General features: G+C 38.0%; 1 protein-coding gene across 1 annotated transcript in view; it reads left to right on the top strand.

The window, feature by feature from the left end:
• CFAP54 (cilia and flagella associated protein 54) overlaps positions 1-21,566 on the top strand; it is a 105,892-nt gene that overhangs the window by 3,355 nt on the left and 80,971 nt on the right. The window contains 18 exon segments of the mRNA XM_044455813.1: positions 529-634; positions 1,964-2,110; positions 3,229-3,400; positions 4,729-4,787; positions 5,634-5,777; positions 6,706-6,819; positions 6,899-7,000; positions 7,606-7,826; positions 8,778-8,842; positions 10,933-11,045; positions 11,142-11,310; positions 12,515-12,600; positions 14,214-14,348; positions 17,147-17,297; positions 18,679-18,749; positions 19,127-19,255; positions 20,803-20,953; positions 21,494-21,565. Coding sequence (XP_044311748.1) covers positions 529-634; positions 1,964-2,110; positions 3,229-3,400; positions 4,729-4,787; positions 5,634-5,777; positions 6,706-6,819; positions 6,899-7,000; positions 7,606-7,826; positions 8,778-8,842; positions 10,933-11,045; positions 11,142-11,310; positions 12,515-12,600; positions 14,214-14,348; positions 17,147-17,297; positions 18,679-18,749; positions 19,127-19,255; positions 20,803-20,953; positions 21,494-21,565 — 2,207 coding nt within the window.

Raw genomic sequence — 21,566 nt, 5'->3', positions numbered from 1 at the left:
GACAAACAGATATGTATATTAATACCTATAACAAACCCATGCTAAGCTCTTATGATAAAAATATGGTCCTGGGTTACTTAGAACTGCAATATGGTAACATTTGTTTAGCCTTTAATTATGGGAATTTCAGGAAATTCTGAAACAAAATACCAAACAGTGACTTGAATGTAGCAACACACCATTATGAATGAATTTCCCTGTAGGGATTCTGGTGACTCTCATCATTTGAACATTGATGCCATTGTAGGCTGAACAGTAGGCAAAAAGCCACCCAGAATCCACAGGCTTTTTCAGGGTTGTGGGTGGCTTGCTAACTATAGCAACCCACCCTTTCCATGTTTGAAAATAATGAGAAGTTGCCGCACGCTCCCACATTGGCTGTTGTTGCAATAGCAAACCTTGCAGGGAAATTCATCCACCGTGGCTTTTTCCATGTGTGTACCAGGTCAATGTGATTTATTCCATTTAAAATATGATAAATGTATTCCTATATTTCAAATTATAATTTTTGTTGTGATTTTGGTTTAGAGCAACGTCTTTGTTTAATATATGGAACAACTACAAGTCTCGATTCCCAGATTGGTATTTCAATGAAAAACTTGTAAAAGTTGGCGATCAACTTATGGAAATGAAAGTAAGTGATATCCCTGTGAAATACTGTTAACATTTGCCCTCTATATATGAATGTGTTTTCTGGCAGTGAAAAATTGATGCTTGATGCATTTTGGTGAATTAATCTTTATCCCTATTCATTTCTAAAAGTGATGCTAAATGTTTTGCTTGCAGTGGGTTGAATCTTTTTAAAGCACTGGGAAGAACTGGGAGGGCCCCTCTTGATCATAGTGCACAGAAGAGGTGGTCATATTCTTTACAGAAAGAAATGGAGGCCAATCAATATTTAGAGAATAACCTTATGGTTCCTGGGAGAGTGTTCTGGAGACCACAGTAAAGTTGAGATGACTTTTCCAACATCTGAGTGCATCAACCTGGGAAAGGGGAATCAGGCATTTGACCCCACTCCTCTGCACACTTGCAGCTGTCATGGAAATTACCATGCTGGCTGCTTATCTTATAAGTTGGAGTGGGAGGAAAGGGTGCATACTAGTAGGCAGGAAGAGGAAAAGGCTAAAGAGGTTAGAATATGAAACATACAGAGCCTCCTCCAGATTCCTCTTCCGCTCAAGTGTTCTTGCAAGATAGACTGAAGAGCCCACAGAGCAAAACTTGTGAGAGATGGAGGATAGGGAGGTGAAGGTGACTCTCCACTTCTACTGCCTCTGCCAGCTTAGCTGTTTCAGAGGCTTACTGAGCAGCAAGGGTACTTTCAGTAGGATTGTGCCCTAAATCTTGTTCGTACCAAATACTTTTTAAAGGGGGAGGGAGACTTACTTAGAATTATTCTGATATACAATGTTTTTAATTCCTTCTGATGTTTCTGACATGCTTTGGAATATCTTCAAAGCCATCCTTGTTGGATATGAACCATAGTTAAGCGATTGAATAAATCCAGTGAGTTGCTGTTGAAGAGATTTAAGCATATGCTTAAGCATTCAGTAAAATTACCTAACAGCAAAATTCTGTGCATGTCTAGTTAGAAGTGAATCCTTTTGAATTCAGTGGAGGTTATTCCTAGATTAGTAGACATAGGAAACCAAACTAAAAGTGTTTAACTTTTGCTGCATAATACGACTGTTGCTGTTGGTGAAACAAAGAAATAAACAAGTATATAGACTATCACAACATATTTTGTATTATATCGCAGATCAGACCAGTTTACTTCATGCAAACAAACAATAGTCATTAAGTTGGAAGTAAGTTTTGTTGTCTGATTGAAAATGGTGGAGTAACTTGTGATTAGACATGTATTTGATTCTGCAATGAATGTATTATAGTGCATTGTTATCCATTGTACGGAAAATAAAAATACAAATGTTTGTGCAGCCTACTGTTTGCTTGTTTTCAGGAATATAAGTTAGCAGTTTCACATTGCTATGGATCATATCTTCAGCAAGTTAGTAGTGTAAATATAAACGAATCTGGATTGGATGTGGATCAACTTAATTCTAATTTTTTCCCAAATGGATTTAGAGATCAAAGTGCTGTATGTACAGTAAGTACACCCAACAAATGCTGAAAGTGGATATTTTTATTGTTTTAATTTTCTTGTAATTTGGCATTAAGCAAGGGTTCATTAAGTATTCAATAAATATGCTTCATATTGTTCTTCAAATAGTGAATTTGGCGTTTCTTGCTACAATCCTCAATTAAGATATCCTCTGTTTAAAGACCTGGATTTTCTTTTCATTAGATGTTTGGAACTTTTTTAGTATCCTAAAATTGTTTGATTTTCAATGCTACAGAATTCCTTGACTTTTCCTAACTGTTTAAAACATTCTCTTGACTCTCTAAAAGAGTCAACACATTCTCTTTTATATCTGCAGTTTTTCATAGAATGATGCTGACTTCTGCAGCTATTTTATTTAATTTTGCTTCCAAACAGTCTTTTCCATTAAATGGAGGCTAGTTCATTCTACTACCCTACCAGTTCCATGAGTTGCATCACCCCCAAAGCAACTCCTCTGCCGCCTTGTACCCACCATTAGGAATTCTGACTCTCCCCAAACTTGCTAACATATTACTTTGCTAGATCTCTGTGGGTTGAATCTATAATGTTGATTGTCACTCACATGTCATCTGAGACCTGGCAAGAGCATCTTAGAGCAGAAGCACTGATTTGAGGAAAGAAATGTGAACCTCTCACAATAAATAAGCAACAAATTAGAAATACTTGCATGGGCTGTTTCTGAGTAGGAAATGGGATGTTGGCTTTTCTCTGTGAAAAACCCTTTTCCAGAGATTGAAAGCAAGTTCTGAGGTTGTCTGATTGAGCTATTGCTTGGGTAAGCACCGGTCAATGAAGCCTTTCCTCAAGTTAAGCTATGCATGGTAGAAGAGTGACAAATATTTTAAATAGTGGGGGAGAAAGCAAATTTGCTGAAAGGCAAAGATCTGATATAAAGGATAGAAAACTAGTGAGGAAAACAGGGCTAAAGAAGCAGGGGTAGTTGTGGGGAAACTTTACATAGGTTCTAGAGAATTGAAGGTATACAGGTGGGGCAGAGAGGCTCTCGGGCTGCATTTCAGTGATAGTGGAATTGAAGGTAAAAGTGGTAGGACAAGAGGGTGAATTCTGCATCTGGATTTGAAATTTTTGCTTATTCATTTTAGCTCCACGTTTTGTATGCAAGAAATATTTGCCTTTACAAAATGGTATGTGAGAATGACATCGATCTCCTGAATCAGGACTCTGTGAAGACATGTTTCAGAATTTTGAATTTATTTCAGCTCATCATGCAAATGACTCTACCTCATGAGCATTTGTGTTGGCATGTCTATAACGGTATACCATTAACTTTTTTTTCATTAACTTAATAATTAACTTAAAATTAAAATGCAATTTTAAATACTTTTTCATGCCTTAAGGAAAAAAACCCTTTGGAGCATGGCTGAAGATTAATTTTATCTTGAAAGTTTCTTTCAGCAGTTCTATCTGAAATTCTAGGGGTCCCCAAACCTTTTGTGTTAGAGAGCATACTTAGATTTTGAGAGGGTGTTGTGGATGCTCTCAAAATGGTTTGCCATGGAGGGCTTCACCCTTCATACTAGCCTAGTGGAAATAGCTGGTCACAAAGATGTATTTCCTAGAAAACAAACTTGTGAGCCTAAAGGAAGAATAACTTGTCCAAAAATCTAATAAAAAACCAGAGGTGGGTTTTGAGATCTGAGGACAAAAAACACCACTCCTTTGAATGTCAGAGGGAAGAGTTTTCATAAAATGGTGGCTCTGTTTCTAAAAATTAATAAATGAAACCAAAGAACAGTTTGGATCATAAAATGGTTGGCGTAGACTCTTCAGTAATCTTCTGAGGAGGTTAGAAATCATTGAACATGAAGGATTTTATTCTATGTAAGTTTTCTCCATATAGTGCATTTAACCCATTGCTCTGTATACCCTCCTAGGATGTAATTTTATGTGCATTTGAATAGGAAAGAACAACAGAAAAAATCTGGCTGGGAATGCTAGAAATTGAAGGATTTTTTTGTTCTGAATATTTATATGATTGCATCTTCAGGATTGCACCATGTTGCCCCTGCCCTTGATGCATGAAAGCCTTTGAACGTTTAGATGTGACCTTTGACCCAGATGAGGCGCAGTAGCGGACCTGTCTTGCACCTTGTCCCCTGATTTGTTCCTGGATGGCCAGTTTGGGCTGTCAAGTTAAAACACTGAGGAGGGAGATGGAAAAAGCTGGGACACCGACAGGAATTGTTTAAGCACTAAGTGGCTTGCTCCTGTCCCATCTGGTACACTCTCTTTTCTCCCCAAGCAGGCACATTTGTAACCTTGGGGGAGGCAGCTTGCAGAGTTCTTTTGTATCAGCTGCAAGGGGGCAGGAGCTTAATCTTCAGAGTCCCAGTTCCAAGATCACAGAATATTAGAGCCAGGAGTCAAAATAATGCCATGGCTCCTGTTCTTACTGCATTTACTTTAAAGGTTAAAGAAGAATATGCATGTCAAACATGCAAGTAATTTATATTGGACAAATTGATTTATTAATAAAGAGAAAAACTACAATCTGGGATGGCGAAGAATAATCTCATTCCTATTCATAGGATATTTGTGAATATTTTTCATGTGTTTTTAAAATAATTAATTTTCCCTTACAGGTACGATTCATATGTATACCATATGTAGACATTTGATGATTGTAGGTCAATCTGCTAAGGTATGGCAAGATAAATTAGAATTATGTTTCTTTTTCTTAAGATAGCCTTTCAAAACAAGTTTCTTGAAAATAGTTGATGTTTTATTATGCTTGAGTAAAAGTTTAACTTTAGTTTGTGTTAAAGTTATGTTTTTAAAAAACAAATTTCTTGCTCAAATCATAATAAATTAAGAACAAACATTGTTTTGCCTTAAGAGCTAAAAGTGAAAGGTAAGCTAGATACTGTGCTTTAAATATGTGGTTCATTATACAAAAAGTATATCTTATTAATATAGTATTCATTCTAGTCAGATGAAAATTGGCATATTTTTCTTTATATGCTCAAGCAGTTTAATTGTCATTGTTCATTTAATTACATTTTATGTATATCTCTGAATATATAAGATATATTTAATACAGATAATTTGCAGTATAAAAATAATGCACTTCTATTTAAGTTGAACTGTAGTGCCACCCTGTGGCTCTTTTTAATAGTGAGATCATGTCACTTAGTTGAATAACACTATGCAGAAAAAATCAATAAGGAAGGTGGATTAAGGGGGAAAAAAAGCTCAGCTTTGCAAATAAGTCCACAAACATTACTTGTAACAATTTTAAAATACTATGTTATAAATATAATGCAGTCTGATATTAATAATAATGAATTATATTTCTATACTGCCCATAGCCAAAGCTCTCTGGGTGGTTCGCAACATTAGGTCACCCATCCAGATTTCAGCCAAGCCCCATCCTGCTTAGCTTCCAAGATTAGGTGGGATCAGGCACTTCAGACTATACAGAAGCTTAATAATAAAGTTGATTATAAAATATGTATGGCTTAGTTTTTAATTAGGTTTTCTTTTATAGGTACTTGAGTATTTACTGTGGGCCTGTGCATGTATGGAGTCGTCAGTTCCACTTTTAGCTGTACATTATTTGACATGGAGATCTACTCTGTATGCTGCTGTCTGCCAATGTTATTATGACTGCCAGTTTGGCATCTATGGAGAGGTAGTTTATAATTATTCATGCTTAATTGTAGCTTAAAGACAAACAGGATCTATTTGTAAGCAAATTGCTCTTGAAAGTCTCTTATGAATCAAGGGAGTTTGCTTTGCTTTGTGTCCCTTGTGCAAGAGAAAAATTGGGCTGGATCCTGGTGTAGGCATGTATAACTGGTTTGGTGGAAGTGGAGTTCTCCTGTTCCTCTTTCTCTTTCACCGCAGTCCTTCCATCACCCTGTAAAATCAGGGTGATGGAAGGGCTCAACTGAATAGGCTTAACTGAAAATCAGGGCTCAACTGAATAGGTAGAGCTGTGGTGCAGAGGGGAAGGGTTATTCTTCAAAATTTTATGGAGGCACTTTCTGTGAGCAGAGCCTTTATGTCAGCAAGTAGCAGATTCTGGATGCAATCTACAAAATTTTAGTTATTAATTGGTAAGTTTTAATACCATACTTAGCTTGCCAGAGCTTATTGTAGTAATTTTCCTGATGAGCAATAAGTGGCTGCAATAAGTGACAAACCCATTAGACCATTCTACCCTGATGTAACTGCAGCCTGCTCTATTCGGCCTCCATGCTCATTCTATCCCCACCTTTTTCCTTTATATACTTACAGACTTGTTCTTCCTACCACTACATTCTTAGTCATCTTAGAACGTATGGAATCATTATTAGAATCAAAATTCTTAGAATTTTGGGAACTCAACCATAGGATGGGCATCTGGATCCTAAGTTTGCTACTCTAGATGGCACCTGATCCACAATAACTTTTTGCTTTGCTTCTTTTCCCACTTGGGATTTAACTTTAGGATGGTCTTTGGAATTCTGCAATCTTATGTCAGTTGGATGGCATAGGCAGGCAATATTATAATTTATTCTTATAGCTACTCCAGTCTCAGAAATACTTACTCTTAAACTTATATTCCTATACTGTAGCTGTTTGCACGCCGTGGCTTGATTAAAATTGATGAACTAAAGCAAATGGAAAGCATGAGTTCATCATCACTAAGTATGGAAACAAAGAAAAAATTCAAAGAAGCAACTGTGAGGGTATGTATATTTTATAAATATTATAGTACTTGAACACAGAGATAACTTAATCATTGTGTATTTTTTCTATTTGAGTCAGATGGCAGTAATGATCTTCAAAAGATCAGCATTTGAACCAAGACGACGACCAAAAGGGGTTTTTCGACCAAGAATGAAAATGAATCTACGAGAGGCACAACATGTAAGCTTTGGGCATTTTGGCCTGATCTTGCCAGGAATGGGAGCTTGTGAGTGGTGTTTATAATGCAAATTTGTTCATGTCTACTTAAAAGTAACTTTCACTGCGCGCATTGGAGCTTTCTGCCAGGTGAGTGTGTATAGGATTGCAGTCAGGCATGTAGATATGCTTAGGTTGAGGTTGCAGGACCTTGGATAGCTCCGAGAAGACAACTTGCTCAGACAAGAATTATTGGCTGGACTAATGTTCTCTGTCTCTGTCCCATCCTGAAGAGTAAATCTAGACTCTTATTGGGCTAATCTTTTGAGCAGTTCGCTAGCACTCCATTACTTCTGTCAGTTCCTGCCCTCTGCATTAAGAAGTGTGAGACCGGTATGTAAAGAGGATAATTTCCTCAGGGTATCCAGCTGCAAGACTGCTGTTGCCAAGGTCTTACCACCAGTTAAGTCTTGCATTCATTGCCATGATTTCAACAAAACTGTGCAGAAAGTAACTTCTGACTACTGTGTAAACTCTGACATGTTATTCTTTAATAGGAAATGATTCACCTTATGATAATTTATGAGTTTGTGATTTATGTAATTCTTGACTTTTTACTTGCTATTTAGCTACCCTGGCCTCGTACAATCACAGAACGGCTGCTGATGGAGATCTTTGATTGCGGTTCAGCTCATTTTTTTGCCATTGTGGAAGCTCTGTTTGATAAAAATAGACGAACACTGATCCCTGGGCCTCCTGTTCCTGATGAAGTTGAAGTTCGTGATGTCATTTCAGAGCTCTTTTTTGCAGGCGTGGATATTCTTGATGGTAATTAGATTAAAGTTATATTGTAAAGGAAAAGAAAAAATAAAATACTTTCCTCATTCTGTGAAAGTTAGCAATAAAGATTGGTTAATTATAATAACAGTGGTATAAAGAAAATCAAACTTAAGCCTTTTATTCTTACCTTACAAAAACTGCAGGTACTTAAATTAAATTTCTGGATACATCACAGTATAATTACTAACCCAGGAGAATTTGGTCCAGCAATAGCTGAGTAAGAAGTATGTTTATTTTGTTTTTAAAATTCAACCTGTATTGGGGTGAAACCTGACCTACTTTAAAGCACTCACTAGCTGGGATCCAGGCCCTGTGAGTGGGAGAAAAATAAGAGCTCTTTTATGCAAAGATGTTTTGAGTGCTAGTACAAGAAATTGAACCATATATAAGACAATGGAATTATCTCATATAATTACCTTGTAACTGTCCTATATCCTAGTCACCTTTAAAAAAGGGAGGGCAGAAAAGTAAATATAGTCATCTTTTAATAAGCAGACGGGCTTAAATATAGGTGGGTTCACAGGACTTGATCCAGCAGTATGTTCTTTGACAGCTATTAACAAATCTTTACTTTCTGCTTATCCCATAAATGTTGCCAGCTGGGCTCAGATAAGCTGAGCTCAGAACTAACTCTGATTCTAAGAGAAGTTAAGGAGCGACTCCCACCTCTTTCAGGGGCAACTAGATGGGGAGAGATCGTAATCTCAAAGCAGTAGGAAAGGAGTAGAATGTTGAAGGAAAACAAGCTCTTTTAATACCTTACAACTGTTAGGATTATAATGATCAGAATATAATAAACTATTAGAATAAATGTCTTCATTCCAAAATACATTGAGATGCTTTGTTAAGCAACGAATATGTAAATGAAATATTTCAAATTATTTAAAAAAATGTCCTGAAAGCCATTCAAGTACTATGCAATAGCTAACAAATTGATTTTTATTACAGGTGGCGTTACAAGTAATGCAGTCACCAGTTTTTCTGGTGTAATAGTTACATCGCCACTTATTGAGCAGATATTAGCAGGTAAATTCATGTTTTTTGTTTCTATAACACTTGGGCTGTTGTCAGATGTAGTTAGGGTTGCAGAGAACACTAGAAGAATCCATCCCTCTAGTATTCATAGACTTTCTGTCACACTTGGCCCAGTCTTGCAAAACAACTGGAGCGGAGAGGAAGTCTGTGAACCCTTGTGGAATGAAGGTTGTGCAAGCAGCCACCTTATTCTATGCTGTGTGCAGTAGCAAAAGGCTGCAGCAGGTGGTACGGGGGGGGGGGTGCTGCTTATATAGTACTTGTGTGGGCCTCCATTCCGGGCAAACCCCATGGGACCAACTTCCTTCCACGTCAGATGCAGTAACCCAAATGGCTGCTACATGCGGTGTAGAAAAGACTGTGGATCCCCACCATTTCAGCAACTGCAAGTGGCACAGAAGAGGAACATTTGCATAGTGCATGGGGCATGATTCCATTCATGCATGCACATGTATCTGTGTTCATGCACACCCCACTTACGTATGCATATGTGTACACATGGTGGACTTCAGCTGTCCTCCTTCCTTGATCAGCACTAGAAAAGGTGGGTAAAGCCAGCTCTAGGTTCAGCATGCACTTAGAAGAGCAGCCCTGCTGTGGCGCCACTTTCCTTTGCATTTTACTGTGCTCAGTTGGGAAAGGCAGGCATTGGCTGAAACCCTTTTAGCCAGTGACTTGAGGAATGACTTGTTAAGGTGCTCGCTGAGTCTGGAGCTGGTGTTACCAGCCTCTTGTCATTCCTGATTGGGCTAGTGCACGGGTTGGCAACCTGCGGCTCTGGAGCCACATGTGGCTCTTGAATGCCTCTGCTGTGGCTCCGTTGCTCGCATCACAGCTGCCACTGATCCGAGGCCCGTGCCGGCAGGGTGGCATGGTGGCTGCTGCCACCTATCTGAGACCTGTGCCAGCCAGTCCGAGGCCCATGTCGGCCAATCTGCGGCCGCTGCCGGCCAATCATCGGCCACTGCTGGCCGATCTGTGGCCTGTGCTGGCACAGCGGCGTGGCCAGCACAGCACTTGGATAAATCAAAGATAAGAAAAGTTTCTGAAGAAAACCAAATGTTTAATGATACTTGGGTAGATTTACTGCTGACAAACTTATGGGGTTTGCTGTTTAATGCATACAGCCCTTTAGCACTGACTTTGACTCTTCAGGAAGCTGTTCTATTCAAAACATATGAAAGGAGTCCTACTAGTTTATAATGTAAGATTAAAAATAACAGTTTTTAGTGACTGAACAAGAGCTGCAGCTAAATCATAATGAAGATATACATAGTATTAAGGTAAAAAACGTGCAGTGTTCATTTTAGATGTCAAAAGGGTTGTGTGGCTCCTGGTCTTTTCTTTTGTGTGGGAAACGGGTCCAAATGGCTCTTGGAGTGTTAAAGGTTGCCGACCTCTGGGCTAGTGCCTTAAGGATCTCCTGCTTGGACTGTTAGTTTAGATCAAAGGAAATGGTTGGTGGTTTAAGAAAGGGGTATTCCCATGAACTGTGGCCTTGTGTAATGGATTGGGAGCTGCCTGGACCAGATTTGGCTTGTTAAACCTTCCCTTTAGATTTGCAGACTATGAAAAGGTTAATCATAGAGAGGAGGATTTGGACCTTATTTACTCATGGGTTGTACAGATTGTTAATGTGCAGCATGAAGAATGCCTTACAGCAGTGCTTAGTATTATGAAACTGAGTGAGCCAAGATACAGATAGAAACGGAATGTTGGCCATAGGCATTGTGCATATCTGATTTTTGTTTATAAAAACAAAACAAAAAGACAGGAGGGGTATTATTTATGCATGCATGCATATATGTACATGCATATGTTTTCCATGCTTTCTATCTTTTCTTGAAAGTAATATTTCATTATATAGAAATTTGAATGGAAATGTATTTAATAGAAGTTTGTATTAGTCTTAATTGAAAGTATTTGGAGTTATACAATTGCATTGGAATTCAAATGAATTATATTGTTCTAACATGTGCATGCAATATCCAGAAGTTTTCTTTTTTAAAGAGTTATGTAAGGGATCACTTTGGTTTTATGAAAACTGCTGGAGTCTTATACCTTTTGTGATGCTCTTACAGGCAGGAATGGTGTTTCTGCAGATGCTGTCTTGAGGTTTATTAAGATGGCCTTCAGCTATGAGGAGTGGGATTCATTTGATCATGCAACTGCATTGTTTTATTCTTTTCTTCAGGTAATCCAGTTTGTTATTGTTACAGTACTTGTAGTTGTTAAATTAAATCATAGACTATGTAATAACTTGGGTTTTTGTTTTGTTTTGTTTGATTAGTCTCAAAATCCAGTGTGGAAGAAAGCAGAAGCAGAGATCAAACTACTTCTAGCCATGCAACCTTTAATGTCTACAAGAAAACCAAGGCATGGTTTGTATATTCAGGAAGGTAATATCAGAGAAACAATGATTTGTCGTAATCCAGGAAGGAAATCAATTGCATTTCAAGGTGAGTCATAGTTAAGTAGAGTTACCAGCTATAGTAAGTTATTTTAGTTAATGATTACATAAAAAGGTTTTAATACAAAATAAGAAGACATTAGAAACCAGCCTGTATAGTTTTCTAGTTGATGCTAAAGCATCAATCTACTGCTTGGTATGTGACTAACATCATTAAATGTTAGTAGTGTACTTATCTGCAATGTTAGCATAGTATTGTTATAGTGCTGTTAGTAGACTTTGTGGCATTTTACTGCTTCACAAATGATTACTTTAGATTGACCTTCCTCCTGCGGGATGGGGTTGCAGTCCATATCATCCCTAATCAACATGACCAATGTATCTGGAGGGCATAAGGTTGGGATAAAAGGTATAGGTAAAGGTTTCCCCTTGACATTAAGTCCAGTTATGCCTGACTCTAGGGGGCGGTGCTCATCTCTGTTTCCTAGCTGAGGGAGCCAGTGTTTGTCCACAGACAGTCTCCGTGGTCATGTGGCCGGCATGACTAAACCCCGAAGTGCACGGAATGCTGTTACCTGCCCACCGAAGTGGTACCTTTTTATCTACTTGCATTTGCATGCTTTCGAACTGCAAGGTTGGCAGGAGCTGGGATGGAGCAACGGGAACTCACCCTGTTGTGCAGATTTGAACCGGCAACCTTTGGATCAACCAGCCCAGCAGCACAGTGGTTTAAACTACTGCGCCACTTGCAGTCCTAAGGTTGGGATAGGCTGCTCTAAGCACTATGAACTTTATTTGCTTGTACACCAAGATTTGGATCAAGCTGTTACTTTAGTTTAAGGTCAGAGAACAAAGTCAGAATAGTTATTTTCAGACAGATGTTCAGAAGGGGGAAGAAATATACTGGATGGAAAATCTGTCAATTTTTCAAGTTCTATATGTGTTGTTCTTACATCATAAAAGGTAGATTCCTTTTTTAAGCAGTCATTTTTCCAGGCATGAGAGTGTTGACTATTGGATGATAGAGATGCTAAATAAATAAATGAAATAAAATAATCACTCTGTTTGAACATTTTCAATTTGGGCACATCTTGTGCTTTGTTTAGAAAGAAATTATATATGAAATGGGAACTGATTTTTATTTTTAGATTCATTTCCTGCATCATCTTACAACTATATCAACTGATAATCTGAAATTATATTTTAATGCAACTGACTTTAATTTTTCCTTTTAAAATAAATGATGATTATAGATGGATTGGCACACACTGGAAAAACTCCTGATGATCTTTTTCTGTTGGCACAGATTCTTTATTCTTTCATCTGTACATTTGAGGAGGTATAGTAAAATTGAACTTGTGTGTGAACCATGTAACATAGTTTTGTTAAATAAATGCAAATTAAAATAAGAAGAAATACCGTATTACAAAAGAAAGTTGATTATAAATGGTAATTATTGCAGAGAACTACATTTGATACCTTAAGCTTTATAATGTGTAAGAAAAAACAAAGGAAGCAAAGCTTATGTTACAATGCTTCAAGAAAGAATAGTACTAGAGAACAGAGATTAGTTCTGAAATACTGGATGCTTGTGGAAAAGAATGGCAGTGGAAGGTGCTTACATACAGAATCTAAAAAGAGAACCCAAAGCTTGTTCGTAATATTCTTGAGATGAGGATGTTTCACCTCTTTCTTCCCAGCTGGAGTCAATGGCAGTAATGCAAGGAAAGGCCAGTGTGCCATGAAGGAGAGTGCCCCACCTCTCTCATTTCAAGAAGGTAGTTGTGAGGTGGTTTATTCACTAACAGAAGTGGGAATATGAAGAGTTTGGAGAATCCAGAAACAAAGAAAAATGAAGTAGAGAAAACTCCCTAGAAATGGGTACCAGTTCAGAGCAGAATCAAAAGATCCTCAATGCCATTGAAAGCAGTAGAACTATGGAACTGCTTTTAGGGTTTGATGAGATTGGAGGGCAGCTTACAGTGAAAGAACATCAGGGCATCTTATGCAGCAGCAAGCAAGAGGCTGAAGGTAATTCAAACAGAGGCAATGATACAAAGCCCTAATTGTGGAACACTCCCTGCTGCATGGGATGGAAACCTATGTATTTTGCAAAGATCCATGGACCCACCCAGTAATGCTGTTTTCCCGAAGGAGGGATTAGAAATGTGAACAAAGGGATGTCAGTGCTCATACATCCCACTGGCACATACCTCTTCCTTCTCATCCATCTAGGAGCAAATGATACCTAGTGCCAAGTAGAACTTTGAAGAAATCATGTCAGACTTTGAAGCTTTAGGGAGTAAACTCAAGAATTTCAGGGCCCATCCATTACTTGGAAGAAAAGGAAAGAAAAATAGTCTGAATATCTGACTATGTAGGTAATACCAAAACAAGAGATTTGAATTCTGAGACTAGGAGCTTGGTTATGATGATTTTCTAAAGAATGACTCCTCTGGAGTTTCAGGAGGTTCTTAAAGGCCATTTTGAATTCCCTGAAATGCAGTTTGTCTATGCAGATTTATTTAATTTTACTTAACCTCCCCCCGCCCCCCCAAACATCTTAATATATTCCAGTTAAAGCAGATTCATTGTCTTGGGCAGTCAGTCAGAAATAGAAGAAAAGTAAAATGGTTGTTGAAGGGATATATTTAACCAATTTCTTTGTCATCTTATTGAACAAATCAGGAAAAAGCAGTGTAGGTAGGCTATATTTTCTATCTTATTGTTCTTGGCCTGCAGCAAGGGGAAGTGGTAGTATGAGAAACGAACCTAACAACTGCTTCACTTACAGGGTCTCCCAATTTCAAATGTTACTAGACTGGTGTGGGATGCAACTGTGTAGAAGTGGTAGCTACCAAAATAGTGCAAAACTTAGAAAGAAGTTATCATTATCCATTACCATTAACCATTATCTGTTTATGAAACTACTGAAAATAACTTTCCCCTCAGGTTCTTGTATTGGACAGAGAGATGTTAATAGATGCAACAATATTTTTATGGAAAAAATGTAAAGTGGGAATTCAGAGGATCCAAATGAGTGGAAGCAACTTCTTAAAGTCTTTTTTTAAATACCAAACACCCAAGGTATGATACATTTTTATGGAATTAAGCAAAACCGTGTGTCTGCTTATCTGCAAGTGTTTATTAGCCACTGGCTCTGATGCTACTAATGAAATGTATTTATATGTATTCTGCCTGAGCAACATATAGAGTTACAATCTTGTGAAACAGGACAATTTTGATAAGGGAAATGGAAAGACACTTCAGCTGTGAGAAATGTTATATAAATTGGAGGGGGCTCTATATGTCCTGCAAGTGCAGCTGAGAGATAAAAAGGCATTTGAAGTTTAAATGTTCCAGTTTAGTTTTTGAAGGAAGATGTACATAGAACCAGGGATTTGAGGGAATTTTAGAAGGAAAAGTAGAGGTAGTGTAAAACCACATAAAATAAATAGGGATGTGAAGGAGGGTGCAATTAGTAGAGAAGAGATGGGCAGAAACAGGGAAGGCTGAAGCGAGTTCAGAGGCAGAATGGCTAAAATGGGCAGAGTAGATGATGGGTTGAAAAACAAGCATCTAAGAGCAGTATAAGTGACGGTGGGAGAATTTTGAAAGATAGGCAGAATCAGAAGTTGAAAAGTTGAAAAAACTGGGAAAATGCGGAGTTAAGGAAAAACTTCATGTGCGTTCCAGAGATGGAAGAGGTGGTATAGCATTGGAAGTTAGAAGATAAGAATAAATGTTTTGGAGACTGGTGATGGACAGGGGGTGTGTGCTCACACAGTCAAATATTTTGCGGCAGTTTCCTTATTACTTGTAACAGCAAGTAGATATATTGAGTTCCCACGTGCACATGTAGGCAAAGCATAGTTTACCATTTTTGCAAGCTGCCCACATCTCAGGCAGAAAGTAAAACACCTGCCCATGCCCAGTTATCATTCCCAGGCCTGTCCTTGCATAGTAATGATTAATTTATCCTACTATCAGAAGCTTTTTATTATTTTACAATCTATAGGTGTCATGTCTGATTCATAATAAATGCCCATGTCACAGAAGGGTTTTTGTTTGAATTACATAGCAGCTGAAACAAAACAGAACAGCTCACAAACAGGTGACATACATGAGTGAGGACCCAGAGCAATAGAATGGGTAGACAGGGCTCTGAAAGCCAAAAGACAAGCAGTAAAATAGTGTTATCTGGTATTGCATGATTCTAAGATACATTTTATATATTAATGAGTCAAGTTGCATTGATTAGCCTGACACTGTCATTTGAGCTACTGCAGCTTATTGGAGGGGCAAAGCTCAAGCAGTCAGCTGAACATGAAGTTGTTTTTGTTTGTAGTACAAACTTGTGATTCTGGGAAGGGTGTATGGAGGAGGTAGGACAGGATTCATTGGGTACTGGATAGGATTGACTTTTTTGTATTTTTCCCTCTTCTGTGTGACTAGGCTAGTAGTAGTACTTGAGTGAATTTTGATTGTAGGTACTGAGATACATGGGTGGATTTGACTTCAAAGCATTGAGGTTGGAAGAAGTTTTTGGTTTCCATTTGTGAGATGCTTCTGTTGGACAGTCTCAGGATGTATATGAATCTTAAGATCAGCTCCACACATCAAGAAATTCATGAGCTATCTCTGTGGAAGGCTGGTCCATGTTTGAGTGAACAAGGATTGATCAGGCCATGAAGCATCACAACAGGCAAGGCTTGGTAGAGCTGATCTGGAGTTTGGTTATATTGCTATGGAAGATCCTAGTGGGAACACAGGGAGACTGTTGAGTCAGTAAAGTAATTCTTCTGAAAGTTGGCTAGTCTGGATGTGCTATTAACTACCTTCTCTCATATCTGAAGAGTTGTCTGTGTTCTTTAATTGGCCCTTGCCTGATATGCAGGGGCTGGCCCCAGTGCAGTGGACTGTGCCAGTTGATGTCTGAGGAGTATGGCACAGCTAAGCGCTCTGGCCTGAAAGTTCTAGGAGTAGCAGCTGATGGGTCACTGGGTGATGTCTCCATGTCTGAGATTCCCGTGAGACGGAATGGGATTCTAGCCAGAGAATATGATGATTGTGGTTGCTGTTTGGTTACAGCCAAATAGTATCTGACATGTGTCAGATACTATGCACTAGGTGTTGAGGATCAGTTGGTGCCTTCTGATGGATTGTGTGGAGTTCTGTGGTTGCCTAATTTCACCTCTTCCGCCTCTGGGTGAGTCAGCTTGATAGTCTCCCAGATGTGGAACTTTACAAAAATCATAAAGGAAACACAAGTTGCTTACTGAAAATGTTGTTCCATGCATTCACAGGTGATGTATTTTTTGACAACTACAAGGTGCTTCCTTGTTCCCCTGCTGTTGCAGTCAGTTTAAATGAGTGGAAAGCATAAAAGCTTCAAACAGTTATGCATACTTCCAAGCTGAACTCTTTTGCATAGCCTAGAAAATTCTTCACAGGCACAGAACTAATACATTACTTTACAGAAGACCATTTGAAGAATAATTGAGAGCAGGTCTGGTGCAGTGGTTAAGAGTGCAGGACTGGGACTTAGGAGAACTGGGTTTTCCTGAAGCTCAGGGATGCAGGAGAACTGGGTTATCTACTCACCCATGGAACTCACTGCATCATATCAGGACACTCATGCACACTCAGCCCAACCTACCTCACAGGGTTGTCATTGCAAATATAGAACTGAGAGGAGGAAAAATTATGTAAGAATCCTTGAATTCCTTGGAAGGAGAAAAGGTGAGACGTAAGTATAATAAGTAAGTGAGTAATCATTACAGCTGAGCAACATGTCTTTACTTAGTATAACCAATATTCTTAAGCTGTACATAAGACTGTGTATTTTATAGCAAACCTCTAAGAATCGTACTTTTTTTCTTTAGTGGGTCCATATACTTTATGTAATTAATGAAGTAATTCACACCATTAATTTTGGAGATGTCAATGCTGTGGTAATGGCTGAAGTATCATTACGGCTAGCTTCAGTGATGGAGACTATGGCAGACTTCACAATCAAATCTGAAACCACATTAGGTATAGTTAAAAAGCTTTGGTTTGTTACAGACTGGTTCACAGAATAATGCATTAAAGACATTTTGGTATTAATTATCTAAAGTTCACGGAGAAAGTAGATGAGAAGCCCATATAGGAACTTGCCTTTATGTATGTGTTTGAAAGTATGACATATGCTTTGGATAGGACGGTCCTATTTACCTCTTTGCTGGCAGCCTTTGAACATTGCTTTGTATACTAACAATCCTATATGATCTCAGCACCAAAGTTAAAGGAAAATCACCACACTTTAAAGAGAGATAACTTAGCAGCACTAACATGCATACTTTCCAACAACACTACTATATTATATGAGCAGAGCCGGCTTGTGCCAGGGGTCAGACCAGATGGCCGAGGAGGCCCCTTATGACTCACTATGTTTCTCTGTTTCTAACCTTGCAGTATCTGACTCCTCTGTATCAGCCAGGTGTAGAAACAGTTGATACATGTATGGTGGCTAGAACAGAGGAGGGCAACACAAATGATCCAGGGTTTGGAAACATTGCCATATGAGAAGAAACTGAGAGAAGTGGGTATGTTCAGCCTTGAGAAGACTGAGGGGGGACATGGTATCACTCTATAAGTACCTCAAAGGCTGTCACAAAGGGGAAGGTCAAGATCTCTTCTTGCTGATGTTAAGAGTGTAGAACATACACTAATCAATTAAAGTTGAAACAACCCAAATTCAGGCTAGATATCAGGAAAAGTTTCCTCATTCTCAGAGCAATAGAAGAGTGGAATCAGTTGCCTAGAGAGGTCATGGGCTCACCCACACTAGACATTCAAAGTGAAATTTGACAGACATCTGAGTGGGAAAGTGTAAATTGGTGTCCTTTAGGAGGTTGGACCCAATGGCCTTCATGGCCCCTTCCATCTACTATTCTATGATTCTCTGAAACCTGGTCATGGTGAGATCACTATCCTCTGAAATCTAGACTATTGATTTTATGTTACTGGATTTTTATGGTGTTGTATTGATTTACAGTGTTTTATTAACTGTCCAGAGGACTTGATTGATGTCCTAAATATCTAATGAGTACATCATCATATTTTGCAAATAGATGGCTTTTCATTACATGCCAAATAAAACAATCAACAGCTTATGAAATGGTTCTTTGAGTCTGTAATCTTTTTATCATTATCTTGTATACAAAGTGGCATACAATTAAACTGGTATAACAAATTGCAATTTTTGAATATAACTTTTAATTTTTGAAAGAAATATATTACAGTTTTGGACCATGGGCAGAGTTTACAGTTGTAGAATTAACTTAAAGAATTAGAGGACTTCATTGCTGCTGGAGACTTTAGTGATTTTAATATAGAACAGCAAAACCATTCTGACCCTATTTTCTCTCTTCAGAACTAGCAGACACAAACGCCTCTGTATACATTTCAGAATATTGTATTCGTGATATGCCTTCGTTAATACAGGTATGATCTGCTTTTCCACTAGACTAATATTTGTTACTACTGATTAATGTATATATAATTTTGAATATAAGGCACCACACAAATATATGTGGTATACAAATATGAAAGTATAGAATCTTTGTATTTGCTACTGCATGATAGAAAACAAAATATATTTCCAAGGAAGACAGAGTACTAGGAATGATTCAAATCTTGCTAGACTTGAACCTGGAAATAAGCTTGAAGAGTGCTAGTCTTGAAGAAGAGTTCCACCTTACAAGATCTCAGATTTGTCTTTAGCTTGGCTAAAAATGACTGTGTAATTCTTGAGTCTTAGAATGGAAATTAATCATTTTTCAGTTTTCCCTTTTCTAATTTAATGTATGGATTCTTTTTAGAAACCTCCTGCTGAACAGCTAAAGTTGGCTTATGAATATCTGGATAGAGCAATTAGTGCAATGAATCAAGCTCGCCTAGTAACAGTTTTACCTGATGGGACATCAGTGCTTGATAACTGTTGCAAAAAGGTAAGGGCTTCAAGATAATACATGCAAGTAGGAAGGTAGACAATCACAAACCAATTTTCTTCATCCATTAAGAACCCAACCTTGTCCCTTTCTAGTTCTTATCCTATTGTCTTCCCATCACCTCTAAACTGCATAAGCACTTAAGTCTGTAGACGTCATTTCTTGGTCTCTGCATAACCACACATGGGTTTTGTGCCGGTGTGGAGACTCATTGCAGGAAACTTCTCTAGCAGCTGAAGAATTTAGGTAAGAACCCTTTCCCTACCATCCTACTATGCTGTCCTTAGCAGTTTCCCACCTTTCCCCTGTGTTCCCTTTTGGGTGCCATTGTGGTTGCCTTGGAGGAGCTTCTCTCTCATCTTTGACAAAAGATTTATTGGCTAGGCTTTCATTTTTTTTGTTTTGTTCTGTTCATTTGTACTGTTATATCTTCTCACCTTCATGTTTTTCTTTGTTAATCAAATTTTCATTTTGTTATTCATGATCAGTTAGACTACAAAGCTGCTGTTGGTGTAAATGGTCTTGAAGAGGCCATTCCCTAACTGTTGCAACTGTGGCAGAAAACTTCTCCTGACAGATGGACACTCCCTATGTTTGTTCGGCCTTGGAAATGGTTGCATGAATACAAGTCCCTAGTGCTAGGTCTTTCCCAATTGGACCAGGAGGAACAGATTGGATGGAGTTCATGCTGGCTTGTGGATGAAGGCCACGGAGGAGCTAAGACCTTCTGTAGTCATATCAGTGACTGCAGAAACTGTTTCTTTTGTATGAGCTGCCATCCAAGTCAGGCTCTAATCATGAACTGCTGATTCCAGATCAACCTGCAACTCTCTGCATTCCTCAGACATTGTCAAAAATAAAAAAAAATATTTTTGAGTGGTGAGCTTCTGTTGAAATTATGACATTTTTACATTCTGTACAGAATATAAGAGTGTAACAGCAATCTGTTTGTGCAAATGAAAGATTCTGTCTTTAGAAAGAAAATCTCCCCCTTGCCCAGTCTTTGAGGGACTGAGATAGCACTAGTGTTGGAGGGAGTAATATGGCAATGGTGCTGAATTTAATAGTGGATGAATTTGTCAACTTTTATTGTGCTAGAGAAATAATAGTTACAGTGGCAGTGATCCAGTAAAGTCTTCTGCATGATCCTTTGCTTTTTGTATTTTTTTTAAGATGGGAGGGAAAAGAGAATAGATGATTACACTGTGGTAAGAACTGAGATGTTTTCTGGGTCAAGACAAAATTAAAGTGGCCAAGGCAAACATGGAATGTGTTTGTGCGGTTGAGGTCTCCTGGAATAGAATAAATGGTCTGAAGAGATATTTTTCTCTGTTATGTATCTTGTGAAATATCTTGTATGTGTATTGTTATTAATCTTATTAGGCTTTGTTTCATGACCTGTTGCTTCTGGCTTCCTTTATCTGTGATGTGGAAATGACTTTCTGTGATGTTATTTTTGTGGAACAGTAAAACTTTTTTTTAAACAATCATACTGAACAATACTTCCTAAAATGTTCAGAATTGAGTTTTAATTCCTTTTTTTTCAGATGACCATAAATGACAAGAATTTAAATACATCTTCCCCTTCTGATACCAGTGAGAAATCAACAACAGGAAACAATTTTATTATGGATTTACATGTGGATCTTATTCAGGCCCAGCACAGAATAGCTGTTAAAATACTTAATTTGACACAAGGTAGGATTAAATACATTTTACTGATGCTGTAAAATATTAGTTTTGATAAAATTTCACCCAACATGACTTCTTCAGATCTCTAACTGTATGTCACAAAACACTGCATATTATAATTAACAAAATGCTCTTCTGATTATCACTGTGATTATTGTGGTGGATCCAGATTAGTTCTGTAGATTCATCACATATATATTATATACTAGTTTTAGTAGTATTAATATAAAATAGTATCTTTCATCCAGCTAGAGCATTTGTGGGTTTCTATTCTGTGTGTAATATGGTTGAATACTTATTTGAATACTTATTTCTTAGTTTGTACAGATCTATAATGATTAATGTTAATGACATTATCTGTGAACTTCTATTTTACATAAATAATGTATGTTCTCCAGGAGGCTGTTACAACATGGAACATTCATCCAGTGTGTAACAGGATAACTGGGGATGCACCTGGCTGATACTATGCTGTTAATCTATCCTTTTGTGTCTGTTTGTATTAGTAACTATGTGTGATATAAACTAATACCTTATTTCTTGTAGACTTTCAAACTGATTGCAAAAATATTAAATTGAAGACTTCAACACATGCAAAACATTGCAAAAATTTAACAGG

This window comes from Varanus komodoensis, unplaced genomic scaffold, assembly GCF_004798865.1.
Source record: "Varanus komodoensis strain SLA01 unplaced genomic scaffold, ASM479886v1 scaffold8, whole genome shotgun sequence".
NCBI classification, from domain to species: Eukaryota; Metazoa; Chordata; class Lepidosauria; order Squamata; family Varanidae; genus Varanus; species Varanus komodoensis.
Note: the sequence above shows the minus strand (reverse complement) of the source record. Positions and strands in the feature narration are given on the sequence as shown.